The 18,676-nt window shown below is 41.3% G+C and overlaps 2 protein-coding genes across 6 annotated transcripts; both read left to right on the top strand.

The window, feature by feature from the left end:
• The first annotated feature begins 381 nt into the window (after positions 1 to 381).
• On the top strand, positions 382 to 9,532 carry LOC131241094 (uncharacterized). Its single transcript, XM_058239735.1, has 4 exons — positions 382 to 853; positions 1,996 to 2,075; positions 2,164 to 2,222; positions 9,048 to 9,532. Exons 1-4 carry the CDS (start codon positions 518 to 520, stop codon positions 9,350 to 9,352), a joined length of 780 nt encoding a protein of 259 aa, XP_058095718.1. The 5' UTR covers positions 382 to 517; the 3' UTR covers positions 9,353 to 9,532.
• A 3,222-nt stretch (positions 9,533 to 12,754) lies between these two features.
• On the top strand, positions 12,755 to 17,896 carry LOC131241092 (protein FAR1-RELATED SEQUENCE 5-like). Of its 5 annotated transcripts, none has more exons than XM_058239732.1 (5): positions 12,755 to 13,049; positions 14,095 to 16,013; positions 16,941 to 17,030; positions 17,187 to 17,223; positions 17,403 to 17,896. In XM_058239732.1, the coding sequence occupies exon 2, from the start codon at positions 14,099 to 14,101 to the stop codon at positions 15,893 to 15,895; it is 1,797 nt and encodes a 598-aa protein (XP_058095715.1). In that variant the 5' UTR covers positions 12,755 to 13,049; positions 14,095 to 14,098; the 3' UTR covers positions 15,896 to 16,013; positions 16,941 to 17,030; positions 17,187 to 17,223; positions 17,403 to 17,896. The 5 variants fall into 5 exon arrangements, 4 of the variants coding, with proteins under 4 accessions (XP_058095715.1, XP_058095714.1, XP_058095716.1 ...); XM_058239731.1 differs by having other exon boundaries at positions 17,166 to 17,223; XR_009168952.1 differs by having other exon boundaries at positions 12,756 to 13,049; positions 14,095 to 14,519; positions 15,831 to 16,013; positions 16,941 to 17,223.
• Positions 17,897 to 18,676: the final 780 nt, after the last annotated feature.

Genomic DNA, 18,676 nt, shown 5'->3' with positions numbered 1-18,676 from the left:
GGTGGGCCCTAAAAATTTTTTAACGGTGAAAGTCATTATCTCCGCTGCTATTTATGGTGTGGTCCAGATGATCTTTGGATATGATTTATTTTTTGTATAATGCTCTAAAATGATCTCTGAAAATAGATGAACGGTGTAGATATAATACATACATCACTTTCGGGCCATAAAACTTTGATCTCCTTTGAACCGTTCGCACAACTCGGAGCTCGAGGAGCGTCAGTGCTCGACACGTACATACAGGAGCTGTATAGCTGGTGTGAGGCACATCAGCCCACCCGCTTCCGCTTTTGCTTTTCACTGCCGTTCAGGGGTATTTTCGTCCTCAAATACTCTATCCGTACGTGAAGGTCTAAGTTACGAAAGTAAGTTTTGGACTGTTGACAAAAGAAGCTGGCTAAAAGGTGGCGTTTCCAGTGATAATTTTCTCCGGCGAACCTAACTTGCCGGGCCTAAAAACCCATTTACTGCCCTGCAAAGGGCAGATCCAAATCCAGTCGGCCTTTAGCTCGAGACCATGCTGCAACAGCGTATATCGACTAAAATCCTACGGTCTGCTCGCTCTCTGACCCAGGGCTTTCTCCGTTCACCTTTTGCTTCTTCTCCTCCTTCGACCAAAAGGCTCTCTTTCAGCAGCCTCTCTCTGCAAAACCGTCTCCTCCACCGTCACCTTCTGCAAAAGAGGCAAGTACTCCCCAACGATTTCCTGAAATGGATTTCGGTTGGTTTCAGCAGAGGGTCGAGATTCGCCACCGGTTTCACTCCTCTGCAACCCAAATCCTTGGAGTCGATGATCGACGTTGAGAGGGCTAACAGCTGCTCGCCAGATGATCTCATTTCTGCCTGGGATGATGTAAGCTCCAAAACTCAATATTCCTTTGAAAACGATGAAATCTAATTCTCCGTGTGGTTTCCGGAAATGGGTTTGTGTTTTCTGCTTCTGTTAGTGGGTTGTTGTGGAATTCGAATTCGACGGAAATGTGAGCTTGTTTGGGTATAATTTAAATGAGTACATTTCATGGGCCCACCCATGATGTGTTTGTGGAATCCGAACGAAGAATCTGGTGAGCCACCTCATGGCACTGTACATTCCCAGAATCATCCCTACTGAAAACGCAGGTGAGACACCACATGGAGCAATATATAGCCATGCATGGCCCACCTAAATTCTGGAATTGCTTGAGCTTCGGCGTGTTACTTCATCTTGGTGGGGCGCACTGGATGAATGGGTTGGATGATATGCACAACATGGTGGACCCCACATTCCATCTGAAAGTTTCTATATTGGGTGTCCCCCCTCCCCAATGTCCCCCATTGTTCCCTTTCGTGTGGCCCCACCTGAGTTATGGGTCGGGCTGGATTGTGGTATCTAGGTGTAAAATTGGGGGCACATCCAAGGGAGAGGTTAGATGGCAACCCCACATCATGGTGGGGCCCACACAGTTCTAGCACATGGTCATTACCGTACGTGCGAATGCATGTGATCAAATCCCATTTTAGAGAGATTGCTTCAGTGGGATGCAAGTAAAAATGGATATATAATTTTCCTTTTATTAGAGAGCGGGAAGGACTGATATTCGTTTAGAAATTTGAAATTGTCATCAGATGTGCCTCTCTTCTACTCTTAATTCGACAAAATTGAACCACATGAATTACTTTTGACAAATCTTGAAATTGGAATTGGGATGGCTTGCAATTTGGTTGGCTGTAGAATTGAGTCAGATGATGTAAGAGTAAGATCAATGTTGCTTACCTGTGTTTTTGGAACAATGATGTATAATTTCTTAAGAAAAGTGCCCTTTGCCAGTACTAGTTGAAATGAATAAAATTCCAAGAATTCCATGGCTACAAGAAACCTTGGGCATTTTTGGTTTCTTCTGGGGACCTTTTTGCTGGTACACCTAACTGAATAACTGAATTGTATGTTTTAAATTTGTCTTAGTTATGATCTTAGAGTGTAAGACTTCGATTGATCTCATTTTTCTCTCATTACAGTATCATTTGGGAAGAGGTCACATAGGTGCATCCATGAATGCAAAGTTGTATCATCTACTGGAACAAAGAGCAATTCCTTGGTACGCCATTTTTACCGTGTACGGCACTTTTCATTGAATGTGTCTATATGACTGTTTTATGAATCTTACTGGTTCCACATTTTTGTAGCCGACATTTCGTCATTCCTTTGTGGAGAGGGAGTGGTTATACGACCATGTTCATCCAAGGTTCCATCTCTGATTACCTTCTTTGCCTTCGGTTTGCTTGCTATAATGAGTGCTGAGGAGTGAGTTCCATAATGCAATTTTGGTCTGTTTGTGGCATAAAGTTTGTTCTGTTTTCCCCCTTCTTTTAGTGAAAGACTTCGATACTCTAGCAGTGTGATGCAGGCACTAAAAAAATACGTAGATACATCCTTTTTTTTTTTAAACGGGCAATGGAGAATTTTATTGAAGGCCCGCTGCAAAGTAAACGGGAAAAGAATACAAAATGGAAAGAAGAAAAAAACAACGTACATCCCTAGAATGAGCTTAACCAGATCTAAATCAGTGTTCAAAGCCGCCGCCCATTCCAAAATTAGACTTTTGATATTCAGTATTATGAAAACCATAGACCCCGTAGAATCATGGAAGTATCTCCTATTTTGTTCCACCCAAATGGACCACCAGATGACCGGAAGTATCAGATTCCAAACAATTCTCCTTGATTTGCAAGCCCTTTACCCGGCCCATGCCTATAGAAGATCCGAGGCTGACTTAGGCATGACCCAAGACATACCAAAAATGGATAAAAAGAAGGCCCAAACTTTTGCTGTAACAGGGCAGCTAATAAAGAGATGGTCCACAGATTTTTTATTTATTTATTTTTTTTTTTGAAAGATGAATTCATTAAGAGGAAAAAGAAAGGAAAACAGAAAAGAAAAACAGCCTGCTGAGATGGCAGGCAGCAAACTACACTCCTAAAAAGAAGAAATCGCAACCAAAAAGATCCTTAACATTTGAAGCCCACTCAATCATGAACCGTTTAGCCTTTGACGCAACCATCCCAGCCTGATTAAAAGAATTCCTGAAGCATCTATTGTTTCGCTCTCCCCAAACAGACCACCAGACGGTGAGAATGGCCATTCTTCAAATTAAAGTCTTCGCTTTTCCCAATTTCACTCCATGCCACGCCTGAAGGAGCTGGTTAACCTCGCTCGGAAAACACCAGTTTAAGATGAACCGCATCAGGAAATCAGCCCAAATGGACTGAATAAAAGAACAGTGCAGGAGCAGGTGATCAATTGACTCTTCAGCCTGCATACAGCAAAGGCATATATTAGGCAGAATCATCCCTTTCCTTCTCAGGTTATCGACAGTTAAGATTCTTTTTTTTCCGACCAGCCAACTGAAAGCGAGAACTTTCGGGGAAGCTGGGTATTTCCAGAGGAAAGAAATGTTTGCCTTGGGGATGGGCTGCTGCGAATGCAACTGATCATATAGGGATCGGACAGAAAAGGAGGAGGATTTTTCAGGTCGCCAAAAGATACTGTCCTCAGACGAAGGGGAGGGGACAACAGCATATAGGTTTTCCAGAAGGCTCGTAAATTCTGGAATCTCCCAATCTTGGAGACCCCTTCTGCATTGCACGTTCTAGACGATTTTCCCAGCAATAACTGTGTAATGATCAGCAACAAAAGAATCTTTAGAAGAGGCTAGAAGGTGCATATGAGGGAAAAGGGTCTTTAGCGGCTGATCCCCTATCCAAATGTCGTCCCAAAAACGAATCTTGACGCCGTTCCCAAGAATGAAGCCAACAGCAGGGAGAACCTCCTTTTTCATTTTCATAATGTCTTTCCAAATGTGAGACGCCTTGTAGAGAGAGGAATCCGGGGACCACCACCCGCCAGAAGTAGTACCGTATTTAGCTGTGATGATGGAATTCCAGAGGTTCCCTTGATCCGCCCCTTGCCTCCAAATCCATTTCCCGAGAAGAGCTTTATTCATAGCTTTGAGCTCTTTGATGCCGGCTCCTCCTTTAGACAAATGGAGACACACTTCCGACCACTTTAGGAGATGAAACTTCTTCCTTTCTTCCTTACCGCGCCAAAGGAAGTCCCGCCTCATTTTATCCATACTCGCTATCACCGATGCCGGGCATTTGAGAAGAGACATAAAGTATATTGGGAGATTTGAGAGGGCAGCTTTAATTAAGGTGAGGCGACCTCCTAAAGAGAGATAACGACTTTTTCATCTTGCCAAATACGTCTGAAATCTGAGAAGAACTTTATCCCACACTGATTTGGGTGGCTTTCCAATGCTTAACGGAAGGCCAACAAAGGAAGACGGGAGGGGGGCAGTAGCACACCCGAAAGCTTGGGCCAGAGGATCAACCTCAACTCTTTCCATATTGATCCCGAGAATTTTTTATTTCGCCAGATTGACCTTCAAACCAGAAACCGCTTGGAAGCAGCGGATAGTGGTTCGAAGATTTTCCACGCTTTCGATCGAGGCGTCGGAGAATATAAGGGTGTTGTCAGCATACTGAATGTGAGAAATCGGCCTTGGCATGCCTTTGATTTTAATCCCGCTGAAAATGCCTTCCTCTTGACCTTTAAGGAGCATACTAGACAGGGCCTCCCCCACAATAAGAAATAAGAAAGGGGAAAGAGGATCTCCCTGCCCCAAACCTCTCGAACTTCTAAAAAATCCCTTAGGGGAGCCATTCAGAAGAATGGAGAAGTGGGGCGAGCTAACACATTCTCCCATCCAGGCTCTCCATTTGTCTCCAAACCCCATACGGGCTAACAAATATTGCAAGAAGCCCCAGTCTACATGATCGTAGGCCTTTTCAATGTCCAATTTGCATATAATGTGCTTTTGTCTAGATCTGGAGCTAGCATCCAAGCATTCGTTGGCGCTAAGGGCTGCGTCAACAATCTGTCTGCCGGCAATAAAAGCACTCTGATTTTCTGAGATCAACTTCCCGATTATCTTTCGCAACCTTGTTGCCAAGATCTTTGCCAGGATCTTGTAAGGCCCCCCCAATAAGCTGATCGGCCTAAAATCTTTGGGAGAAGCTGCGCCTGGCAGTTTTGGAATCAGAGATGGTCCACAGATTCAGCATCGTATTCGCAGAGGCAGCACATGTTGGGGATCGGGAGGGCCCGCTTCTGGAGATAATCTATGGTCAGCACTTTGTTCCTGCCAACCAACCATAAAAATGCTGCTACCTTTGTAGGAGTCCCAAATCATCAAAAATGAAAAGCGAAGGCCCCAGGAGGGGAGGAGTCAGAAGCTGATGGGAAACAATAAAAAGAGCTGACCGTGAACTTCCCATAAGGATGCCTAGACCACACCAAAGAATCGGAATCCTCCGAAGGGGCCACAAGCTGAAGATGAGGAAGCAGTAGCTGAAATTCCTCCATTTCAGTCTCCCTGAGGGGTCTTCTAGAAGGGGGCATCCAGTTAACCACCGGGTCTGACAGAGAGAAGCAGTCCTTCACTTTGAGGTGAGAGGAGGTCGCTAGGCTGGCCAACTGGGGATAATCCCTCTCCGAAGGCCTATCACCAAGCCATGTATCTTTCCAAAAATTAATCCTTGTACCATTGCCTAGAGAGTAAGAGACCCGCCCCCAGAATTTCCTTCTAATCGCCAATATAGTTCTCCAAATATGAGAAGATCTGTAAAGGGAGGAATCCTTTGTATCCCATCCCCCATCCTTAAGACCATATTTAGTCGCAATGATGTTCCGCCAAAGAGTCCCTTATTCGGTTCCAAATCTCCATAACCATTTTCCTAACAAGGCCTGATTCATAGTGTATAGGGATCGGATTCCAGCCCCTCCTTCTGCTAGCGGCGTACACACATCTTCCCACTTTAGAAGATGTAACTTGAACTTCTCATCTGCCCCTTTCCAAGGAAGTCCCGTCGAAGTTGATCCAACTTGGCCATCACAGACTCAGGACAATTAAAAAGTGACATGAAGTACAAAGGAAGGTTGGAAACAGCTGCTTCGATAAGAGTTAAGCGGCCCCCCAAAGAAAGGGAACGCCCCTTCCACCTAGAGAGCATACTATCCACTCTCTCGATCACTTTATCCCAAAGATGCTTCGCTGGCTTCCCAATACACAGAGGAAGGCCAAGGTAAGTGGATGGAAATGAACTCACCTTGCAAACGAACACAACAGCAGCCCTTGGGGATCTTCATTCTGAACATGGATGCCCAACATCTCACTTTTGCTTATATTAACCTTGAGCCTTGACACCGCTTCAAAACAAGCCATAATTTTGCGAAGATTGTCTGCCGCAGCCACATTAGCATCACAGAAAATGATAGTATCGTCTGCAAAATGGAGATGTGATACCTGAACAGATGAAGGAGCCACCTTGAATCCATTTATAAGATCGCCCTCTTGCCCTTTCGCCAAGAGCTGACTGAAAGCTTCAGCTACCACCATGAAGAGATAAGGAGATAGCAGATCTCCTTGGCAGAGCCCCCTTGATGCCTTGAAGAATCCTTTTGGAGAGCCATTAACTAGGATCAAGAAAAAGGCGAAGCCGATGCATCTTTGGATCCAATTTCTCCACTTCGAGCTGCAACCGATTGGAGTTCCACCCAGAAGTCTGATCTTCCAGCATATTTACTTGGGCCATAGACTGCTGAAAAGGTCCATTTAAACCCGGAAGATATGTCAGTGAAAACTACTGAGACAGAAAAGTCTCCGATCCAACAGTTATCTTTCTTCCAAGTAACTACGTAGGTACATCCTTCAAAAAAATAATTACGTAGATGCTACATACGTGTGTGATACAAGTAATCAAATTAAATTGTCCAAATTATGGGTCCTAGTTTAAACATAGTATGAACCAAAAGTAAGACGTTTTCATTATCTGACTATTGGATTGGTGGACATTTATTGTACGGTTAACAGAAAAAATAAAATAAAATCTATGGGTCTTATTTCAAAAAACAAGGTCCACAAATCAGAGGTTAGGATTGTTCAACAGTTATCTTTCTTCCAGATAACTACGTAGATACATCCTTCAAAAAAAAATTACATAGATGCTACATACGTGTGATACAAGTAATCAAATTAAACTGTCCAAATTATGGGTCCTAGTTTAGACGTACTGTGAACCAAAAGTAAGACGATTTCATTATCTGACATTTATTGTACAGTTAAAAGAAAAAATAAAATAAAATAAAATCTATGGGTTTTATTTCAAAAAACAAGGTCCACAAATCAGAGGTTAGGATTGTTCAACCAATCTGATTTCAAGACTGACTTAATGACAGCGGGTTCCAAAATTTAGTAGGTTTAATTTGAGTTAATGTATGCTGTGGGTACAATTTCTGAGTGCCTGCATATCGAGTGTCATATGCTGCCAGAGTATCAAATGACTCCCCTTTGTTTAACCATTCTATCCATAAGATGGTATGAAATGCATGTCCTTCAGATTTCGTCACCGCCGGTATCTACTGCAATAAGCTATTGCGAATTGTTCAGTGTTATGAAAGGAAAAAAGTTTAAAAAATACCATTCATTTTAAGTAACTGGAAAGGTAGTGTGTCGTGGCTGTAGTGATCCTTTGGTTAAAAAAGAAAGAGTGAAAGGAAAACTCTGGAATTTACATCCATTTTGTTTGTTGAGCCTGTCCAAATCTAATACATATCTGAAGTAGAGGCCAGATCCTCTAGAACTGTTGCAAATTAAGCTTAACCTACAAATCTTATTCCTGTGCATATAAAACATATTCACATCTCATCGTCATCGTCATCGTCTAAGCCTTATCCCAATTAATTGGGGTCGGCTACATAAATCTTGTTCTGCCATTCCACTCTATCAAGGGCCATAACTTATAGGTCTTCATGTCTTTTCTTACTACCTCCACCCACATACTTTTGGGCCTTTCCTTTTTAGAGCCTTCAACTTGGACCAACTCACTTCTTCCAACCAGTGCAGTTCTTGGTATCCCTTGCACATAACCAAGCAATCCAAGTATACTTTTCCACATCTTATCACACACTAGTGCTACTCCTAAGTTCCCTCAAATGCATTTGTTTCTAATTATATCCTTCCCTGTCTTGCCACTCATCCAATCTCAACGTCCTCATTTCAGCTACACACATCCTATCAACATGTTGTTCCTTTAACTGCCCAACATTCTGTCCCGTAAAAGCATGGCTGATCGTATAGGTATCCTATAAAATTTCCCCTTTAGTTTGAGTGGTACACAACGATCACATAAAACTCCCGAGACACATCTCCATTTCTTCCATTCATATACATTAAGACCAATTCATATACATCTAAAAACTTATTCATATGACTAAAAACTTATTTATGTGTTTTAGATGGTTATCCATTGTTTTCTACATAGGGACCACTTGATTGGATCAGCCTGATTTTTGGGGCATCCATTTTCATGGTGGGGAGAGCCTGCTAGACAGGTTGGATGCCATGCACAAACCACAGCTGGCCCCACACACAGCTAGTTGCACAAAATTCTCATCGACAAGCCATCTATATGGGTTATTACCTTATCAGTTTCAAGTACTTGTCGCCTTCTTAGCTTCTCCTTTGAGGCGCTATACTTTTCCAATCATACCTTTTCGTTGAGGCTTTTTCTGGATGGACATTTGAATTAGATTGCGAACGTTCTGTTTAGTCCCGAGTAAATGAAAAACTCGATGCCGTTTCATAAAAATCATAATGAGGAAGCCAACCTGAAATTGTGTTGGAGTTCCCTTCAAAATTCAAATCCAACATTCCAACTTGAGAGCAACTATGCAAATGGAGCCCAGTCCCTTTATGTAAATGCTAAAGGGAGTGATTACAAGCTGGTTATTTCAAATTTGTTAAAATAATAATTGCAATTCAAGTCAATAGTGTATCCAAACATGCCCAAGGTCTCATCAAAACTGAGGTGCCTGAGAACACTGAAGCAATCAAGCTGGAAAGTTTCCCTTCGTGTTTTGATTGAGATGTTTAGCCATGCTAAATGCAAGTTCAAAGTAGCCTTCTTAACATTCATATAACTTAGAACATGCACGCATGCGTGTTTTGCAGTGCAGATGCCACACATTCTTTTCACTGGGCTTGAGGATTACAAGGCAAGAGGAACTCAAGCGGCTCCCTACTTCACCGTCACTTATTACAAGGAATATGCCGAAAGCAAGGATGTGGTGCTTATCCGTGGTGACATCGTGTTCACTAGTAAGCTCAGTGATTTGGAGGCGAAATGGCTTCTGGAGACTGCCCAGTCGTTCTATCTGAATGATACAAGGTACAAATTAGTCGAGCGGTTTAACAAAGAGACCCATGAATTCGAGTTCAAGGACATCCTACAGACGCTCGAGATGCCGATGGGGTGATTCATCATGCACCCATGATCCATCTAGTGGCCCGCTGCATTCGACATCCGTTGATCCTGGAGGAAGCTTTTTAAGTGCCTACTTTAGTTAGTACCGAGGAGAAATAAGAATTTTTGGGGCATCTAATGAGTTTGATGGAGGAACCGAGTTCAGTGTTATAAATTAAGAATTTTGCATGCCCATGATCTTGAGATTTATCTTGTTTGGTGAATGGCTTGTGTTGTTCAATGATCTATCAGCAGGTAGTGTACACATGAACGTGCCAATATACCAAAAGTCAAGGTAGCACACTAAAATCAAATCAGGTGAACCATACAAGTATGTTGAAATTGGACTGTTTTGGTCCATGGTGTAGCACATTATACCCTATCAGATGAATGGCCTGGATCTCCCACACATGCAGTGTCGGACAGTTGATCACCAATTTCCACCCTCAACGGGCCCCTCGTTGAATCAGGACCATTTTATTATAATGCAAGGAATAATGTCATCCAACTGATACAAATACAACTAGAGAAGAAATAATAGTAACACTTCAAAAAGAAAAAGAAAAAAGAAAAAGAAAATTCTTTTGTAGGTCGGATTACATTCGCAAATCAAGCTCAGATCTGACCGGAGTAGGGTGATTGTCGGATCTGACAAGGTCTTAGGCCCAAATTTTGAGAGCAGTAGTTGGCCAATCAAGCTGGGCTATTTGAAAATTTTCTTTGGCTCCCGGACTAAACCAGTTAAGAGCTAACATCTGAACTTCAACCCCACGAATTTCCAACTTTCAACATTCAAAGCCACCTGCTTCTGATAGCGAGTCAAAACCACGTTACATTCTTAGGGCCGAGAGATGACCCAAATACAATGTGACAATAGTAAATGATTTTCCTCACCAGCGATAGCCGTTGCTGTGTTGAAAACAGCGCCGGCAGAGTCTATTAAAAACAAAAAAGACGGATCCCTTGGGTTTTCATCTCATGCTTCTCTGAAGCTCTGCGATAAAACATGATAGTATCTCTTTTTCTGCGTACACAAAAGTGTTTTTTTTCTTTCTTTCTTTTTTTCAATTGAAAGAAAATAAAATGAAAAGATCAGATGAGAAGATGGTGAAGACAGTTTTGCATCATGGGAAATTAGAAAGGTGTATTGCAACAACTTAGATAATAAGATACGAGAAGTTGTGGACACCTTAGTTCTACTACGTTCCCATACTTTGTCTGAGACTGAAGGAGATATTTTGGCTGATGCCTGCTCGAAATGTGAAGCCGTGATTAGTCTTGATTTTGCCTGCCCTGTTCCACTTTTATTTTAAAGTTAATCGAATAATGTTTTGGTGTTTCAAAATTTTCCCTATGCTTTTTTCTCCATGCATGCACGTCTGCGCCGCTAGGCAGCTGGTGGCATGGACGTGCATGCACTGATGTATCTAGTCGTGCAAGTCCAAAGGGTTGCATCCTATCTTTATTTGGAAAAACTGTGTCGAGTCCTGCACCAGTTGGTTTAAACCCAACAATCACTATCTTTTTTGAAGTAGTGCTTCTATAGTTTCGAGTGTGTTCAGTCAAAGTCTAAAAATATACTTTTTATTGCTGACAAAATATAGACTACCTTCCACTCAGTTTTGTGAACTCTGAGCCGCTTCTAAGTTCTGAACCTGTGCAACAATGGTGAGCAAAGGAGACCCTGGCTTAAACAGGGGACCATCCGATGCCTATGTCAAGTCAAAGGAATCTGGGTCTAAGTTGAGTTGTAGAATGAGTGCAAGATATTGTGTACCTGTTTCCTCCTCACAAGATGTTATTTATACCCTCTCCCCTAGGATGGGCATGTCCGCATAACTCGGCGTATCTTAGGGCATTTGTCACATCCTGCGGGTGATTCGGCCACCCAGTCGTTCCATGGTCGTGCAGACGTGGGCGGTTGAGTAACCGTCGCCAATCGTGCAGTAATAAGACACCTCATGGTTCCTCTCGTTAGTAGATTCCGATCTGAGTCCTAAGTTGATCACCTCGGCCCCAGATCGTTCCGAGCCGACAGCTTCAGCTTCGGATCATTCGAGGATTCCACTCTAAATCTCGAGCAGACCGATTCAGCCCTAGATCATTCCGCCTGGGGCCTCAGAGCAAAGGCATAACAATCATCGAATTGGAAGTCCATCCCTCGCCTATACTCATCACTTCGAGTTTGGTCTTACACCTTAAGTCAACTCTGAATAGCCTCGGGCCGCGGAGTTGAGACGTCTCTGATCTTTCCATAACACTTTTCCTCATCTAATTTTTTAATATTAAATCTAATTTTATTTTCATATGTGATTTAAGTGTTGGTTTAAGTTAAGATTATAAGTGGTTCGAGCTTATGTACAAAGAGTGTACCATGATAATAGGATCATAATCATTATATCCTGAAAGACGATTGTCCAAGACTTGTCTTGCACTTAGAATGTGGTGGAAGGGGGATAAATTCAATTTTAAACTAAATAATTCCATGTCATACCTCAACTTACACAATCTGATAGGTTTTCTCTTTCCATAATCTAATTTTTATAATTCAAATAGTTAATCAAACCCCAAAACCAACACCCAGCCTATTTGCTTGTCTTCCAGGTAGCCATTGCATGGGATGAAAAGCAGAGTAGAGGAGTTGTAACTAAACCATGAGCTCTGCCAAGCCCACACGCCTGTACAAGGCATACCATCCACACACCACCAGATGTGCCAATATACCGGACGAGTGAATATCCGACTGTCCATCAGGTGGGTCCAACCTTGTAGATGTTCTCACCCCAAAATAAAAGACTCGTGCACTCAGGAGGTGGACCACAATGTCAAAACAAGGGGCTAAGATTCAATAGGGTGGGGCCGGGACCATGAGGCCCACCTTGATGTATGTGTTGCATATCTACACCATCCATCCATTTTTCAGCTCATTTTTGTTCACGGGCCTAAAACTGAAGCAGATCCAAATTTCGGGTGGACCACACCATAGCAAACAGTGGTAATTGAACACCCACCGTCAAAAACTTCCTAAGGCCCACTGCAATGTTTATTTGCCATCCAGCCCGTTAATTAGGTCATACAGTACTGGATGAAGGTAATACACAAATATAAACTTGATCTAAAACTTTTGTAACCCCCAGGACGTTTTTAACCGTGGGCGTTCAATCAATATTGTTTCCTACGGTGTGGTCCACCTGAGATTTGGATCTGCCTTATTTTTTGTCTCATGACATAAAATGAGCTGCCCAGATGGATGGACAGCGTGGATGAAACACATACATTATTATGACCTACCTGGCTAGTGGACCAACCTAATTCTTGGGCCAGGGAATCTATGTAGTGGTACCCCTCGGATGGATGGATCAGATCTAGCATGCATGTTCCACGTCCATACATGCGCCGCATGAACATGAACATGAGCTGCGTTCTACACGAGTGTGGGTTTAAGAAATTTCCTCGAGACGACTTTTCCCCCTTGTCTCCCCACACCTCTCTTTTCATTTTCCCATAGTTTTCCTCTTCGTTGCATGAGCTATCATCTCCGGCAGCGGTGATCGGCGTAAAATCTCCTTTTCGGATTTCACTCTCTTACACTTTCGTTCCTTCGTCTCACGGCTGAGATAAGAGGAGTTGGGACAAAAACCCTACCTAGCTCTTTGCTTGCAATCCACTCTCTTCTTCAACGATCTTCCTTCGAATCCTTAAATACACAGGTGTTTTTCCATTTCAACCCTAATTTTTCTTACGCACATTTGTTTTTATGGAGTGATTTTCGATGGAGAGCTCTGAATCTCGTTTCTTGCTTTTTTTAATGGTTTGCATTGTTCTAATGTTAAACGGTGTTTTTATGCTTTTGGATAGAGATCCTATGATTTTGACTGATCAATCTGTTAGCAAGTGATATAGGGTTTTGTGCTATGTTTTGGTGTTTAGGGCTCGTTTGGGAGATTGTATTTTGATTGGAATCTAAATCACAGTTAAACTGGAATCAAGGTGATTCCAAATCCTCAGTTGTGTTCAGCAGTTTGTAACCGGAATGCACTGGAGTCCAAAAATTGGAATGCATTGAAATTATGTAGTATATTTACAGGAACCTGAATTTGATTACTAAATCAAATTTAATATCCCAAATTAGTGTACATATGTGATATTTGATAGAATGATTTTAATAAGCCCATTGAAATGTATACTTTGGCCTAAGATGATGAAATTCCGAGCCTCGGTGGGCCACAAACATAAGGATCACAAACGGGCGACTTGTCAATGTTTTTTAACCATGTGTGGCCCACTTTAGTTCTTGATCTGCCTCATTGTTGGGAAATTTCTCCCTATAGTCTATTTCAGATGGCTCTGCTTTTGCTAACATCGGCCATGGTCCTCTCCTCCAGCACTGATCCTCTTCATTTTTTTTTTCTTTTTCTGTTCTTTTTGTTTTTAATATAGAATGTTGGAGACTTGATCAAACAAGATTAGATTTTTTTTATTTTTTTTTTATTTTTATTATTATTTTTTTTTTTTGGTTTTTTGGTTTTTTGTTTTTTTTTTATAGAATTCGTCTATAAATTGTTTGGTCACTAGCAAATTCATGAATATACAATTCTAGTTCATCTCTACAAATTTGGGTGGCAATTGTATCTAGCCTGCGACAGTCTCATGAGTCGGATGGTCATTTATGTTAGACATGTTTTCCTCATTTCTTAATTGGGTGATTGTTTTAAAATGGGGCGTTTGTTTTGAAACTCTGTCTTGACATTACAGGTCAATGGAAAATAGAGATCTCATCACATCTTGCACGCCATGTGAGTTGGAGATTTCTCTTCAATCATGCCATCATGTAAACATCGACTCAGAAGTGGGAATAAAGGAATTAACAAGCTCCAATGCATTAAATGATGATCTAGGCAAGGATGACGAGATACCGAATCCGGAAATTGGTACGGAGTTTCAAACAGAGAAAGATGCATACAATTTCTACAATAGTTTTGGAAGGAAAGTTGGTTTCAGTGTTCGGATAAGTAATAGGAGTAATGATCGCAAAACGGGTTTATTGAAGATGAGGAAATTTGTGTGTTCCAAAGAAGGTAAACGCTCATTTGATAAACGCGATGTCAATGTGAAGCATCACCGTGATGAAACAAGAACAGGTTGCAAGGCATACATGACCATTAGATTGGGAGAAAATGGTAAATATCACATTTCCGATTTTAAGCTTGATCATAATCATATTCTTGCATCTCCAGAAGAATCTCATTTGCTAAGATCACAACGAAAATCTACGGTAGCTCAAGCAGTAAACAAACAAGCTGGCGGTCGACAGAATGTTGAACGTAATACGGTAGATTGCAAAAATTCTTTACGAACAAAAAGGCTGAAAGCAATAGAAAATTTTGATGTTAAAGGTCTATTGGAAATTTTCAAAAGAAAGCAAATTGAAGATCCAAAATTCTTTTACTCTATTCAATATGATGCTGAAGATCGTATCACCAACATATTTTGGGCAGATGGAAAAATGATTTTAGATTATGAGCATTTTGGAGATGTGATTTGTTTCGACACGACATATAAAACAAATGAGTATGGAAGACCATTTGCACCATTTCTCGGTGTTAATCATCATAGACAAACAATTATTTTTGGTGCCGCACTTCTCTACGATGAAACCATGGATTCTTTCAGATGGTTGTTTAAAACTTTCTGCGATGCAATGTCTGGAAAAAAGCCCCAAACCATTCTCACTGATCAGGATAAGGCGATGTTGAATGCGATTAAGACAGAGTTGTCAGGAACTGTTCACCGTATTTGTGTATGGCATATGTTTCAGAATGCATGCAAATACCTAAGTCATCTATTTAGTGCTTCTCAATCTTTTGGCAACGATTTTAGCAAATGTATATTTGATTTTGATGAGGAAGGCGAATTCCTTGACGCATGGGAAAAAATGATCCAGAGATATAATCTTGCAGATAATACATGGTTGCAACAATTATTCAATGAAAAAGAGAAGTGGGCTATAGTGTATGGAAAGAATGCATTTTGTGCAGATATGAAAAGCACACAACGCAGCGAAAGCTTAAATAAGGAATTGAAGAGATACTTGAATCCTGAGCAAAATATTATCAAATTTTTTGAACACTTTGAACGATTGGTAGATGATAGACGGAACGCGGAATTGGAAGCCAATTTCAAAATGACACAAAGTTCACCAATTGTGTTGCTTCCTGTTAGGATCTTGGAGCATGCAGCTAGTGTATACACATCAACTATTTTTAAATTATTTCAGGCAGAGTATATCAATAGTCTTGATCAAACTGTGAAAAAATTATATGAGTTTGGGAAAATAATAAAATATCAAGTACTAGATAGAAAAAATCCAAGTCTCTATGTGGTTACCGTCAACTCAATGGATGAGTCCATCGCTTGCAGTTGTAGAAAGTTCGAATTCATGGGTATTTTGTGTTGCCACATATTAAAAGCAACGAATCATACCCTCACAGCTATCCCAACCAAATACATCTTGAAGAGGTGGACCCGAGAAGCTTCTTCAATTTCTTCCCATTAATAAGTTCTGGATGCGGCTCGGATGGCGACCATAAGAAATCCCAGCATGGTTGATGCATTCAAGCAAAGAAAGTCAATAATGAAGGTTTTTGAGCGGTTTGGTCCCCAATTCTGTGAAGGTAAGTCAACATCACCCTAATCTTCAAAAAATAAATAAACAAATAAAATAAGTCTAGATAACCCATCTTAGAATTCTTCCTTCCTACATAATGGAAGTATTAAACATCATTTTTCTTCTCTCTTTCTTCTTCTTCTTGTTCTTCTAGTATCCCATTATTGTACACATGGTGTTGGGCTGTGTTTAGTCAGTTATTTTCTGTGCATAAACATGTAGCTCTTATTATTAGTGTCCCATTATTGTACAAACTGCTGGTTACAGTTGTTGCATGTTGGATATTCATATGGTGGGACCAATCATGAGCATGCCCTGACCCAAACCAGGATGGTCCACTAATCAGGTGGTGTGCATGTGTATGAGAAAAAAAATGGACAGAAGAACAGAACAATTTATGTATGCTACTGGTCCAATTGGTGACTTGTCCAGCTTGATTTTTGGATTGGAGCATGTTAGTAGTGGGTCCAGCTAATGCTTACACTGACAGGATGAAAAACATGTGTGGCATCCAGGCTAGGACAAATTCACATTGGACCCAATAAATGAAATAGACAAGCGGAATTGCGTATTGAGATTGGTGCATGATCCATGTCATTCATCAAGTGGTACCCACATGAACGTGCCTTGCCAAAACAGGCTAGTGCACTCATCAACTCAGCCACATGTCCTTCGAATATAGATTGCGGGTAATTTATTCATACACATGTAGCCCACATGGGGAGTGGTCCTTTTTTGATGGTTAGAAGCCCCCATTTGTTAGATGGTCAAGATTGGGTGATTTTATTGTTCTTGCACAATGTGGGCCATTCATAATGGGGCGGAGTAGCTTGATCTTCGCCTTTGCTATGGCTGCTGAGATGGGTTAATGTTGTATGTTGTATCATGTTTCATTTTTAAATTTGAAGTTTTCTGTATTTATTTATTTTTCCAGGAAAGAAGACTACCTTTGATGATTGAGGGGAAGGCAGGGGGCTTTTTGCAAGGTAGCCTGAAGCTCCTCATTTTGGCGGATATTATATAGGTAATATTAAAGAAAATATAATTTTGAAGTATTTTGACAAAATTTTTTATATGGTTTTTGTTGTATATTTTAATTTTTGACTTTCTTTTTGTTCTTTTATTGCCTTCTATCATCATCCTTCATTAACAAAATCAGCTCTGATGTGATTTTCACAAGGAGATGCAACAACCACGTGAAATATTAGGAATACAGGGTACAACTCTTGGCCATTTTTTTATTTCATTTTATTTGATCATTGTTTTTTGCTATGTGGGTCCCACTTCGGATGGTTTGGGTTTCTTTAACCATGCATTGATGGGGGTTCTAGCTTGGGCCTTTGTTAGGGCATTGAGATGCAAACGTGACTACATTGTCGGGTATCCTTTTTTGCAGTATGCACGGTGGGCCAAAGATGATACACATGGTTCCGCATTGTGGGCCATGCTATAACATGCAAGGGACCAAAATGTCTAATAGCTTCGGCAATGGTCATCATCTCAAGAACATGTATCTATATTGCACATTTTTTAATTATCACCAGTTGTTTGTAGCCATGAATCGATGGACCAATGGTCATATAGGCAACATTTCACATTTAAACGTGGATAATCGACAAGCCAATGGCCTGATGGGTGTTATCTTTTCCATAAGGCGCATCCATGGCATGGCCCACCACAACAACTGTTTAGATCACATGTACGTAGGTGTGAATTGTTGATGTTTGCTTCGTATGTTTCCTCAAGTGCAGAAAACGTTGTGCTCAGGGGGCCTAGCAAATGGGCCTTAGATCTGATTACTTTTGTAAGTAATGTCATGTTGACAGCTGACAATGATTGTCTTTACTTGTATTGGATCTCTTTTAACGGATAAAAGATTGTTAGGGCATATCACCAACCATTCTTTTACGAAATGATTCCCCCGATTAGCGTATCCCCACCTCTCTTGTGAGGAGGTTGGTAAGCACATACAGGTGTTTTCAATGACCCAACTCAATTGAGTTGAGCTAGCTCACGTAGTTAGATGAGAAAAGTAAATGCTGCTTGCATTAGTAGGTTTACATGTGCTGGTGTAGGATGCGTGCAAGATCTAGGCCATTCATCAGGATTCTAAGAACTAGGCCACTCTAAAAAAATGGAGCATCATAAGCCTGACTACTTGCATAAGAAAACCACACATGGGCATCACTATTCTGAATGATAGTTCTCATCACACTTACATGCTATCATGTGATGCACAACCTATTACACATTCTCATCACACTAAAGAGTAGGGGTGTACAGAGTCAAATCGAGTTGAGCTGGCCTCAGCTCGATTTGGCTCAGCCACTAGCTGACCTCAACTTGAATTCAGCTTGGCTCGGTCTTCGAGCCTGAGTGGCCAGCTTGGCTCGGTTCGGTCTGCAACTCGGGCCAATTCGAGCCTAGTTCGAGCCAAAATTGAGTCGAGTTCTCCATTGCAGCATTTTCACAAACACCTGCACTGCACCTTTAAAATCTCACTGTATTTGAGATAGCGGCAATGGTTTTACAGGTATTTTATCAAACACCTTCTAAGCAATATAAAAATCAAGAGTATACATACCTTCCTTACCACCAGCCACACTTCTCCGAGTCATTTCATCAAACATTTGGTGAGCAACATCAATATCTAAGTAACCGAGTCACCAA

Source organism: Magnolia sinica, chromosome 3, assembly GCF_029962835.1.
Source record: "Magnolia sinica isolate HGM2019 chromosome 3, MsV1, whole genome shotgun sequence".
Taxonomy (NCBI): Eukaryota; Viridiplantae; Streptophyta; class Magnoliopsida; order Magnoliales; family Magnoliaceae; genus Magnolia; species Magnolia sinica.
Note: the sequence above shows the minus strand (reverse complement) of the source record. Positions and strands in the feature narration are given on the sequence as shown.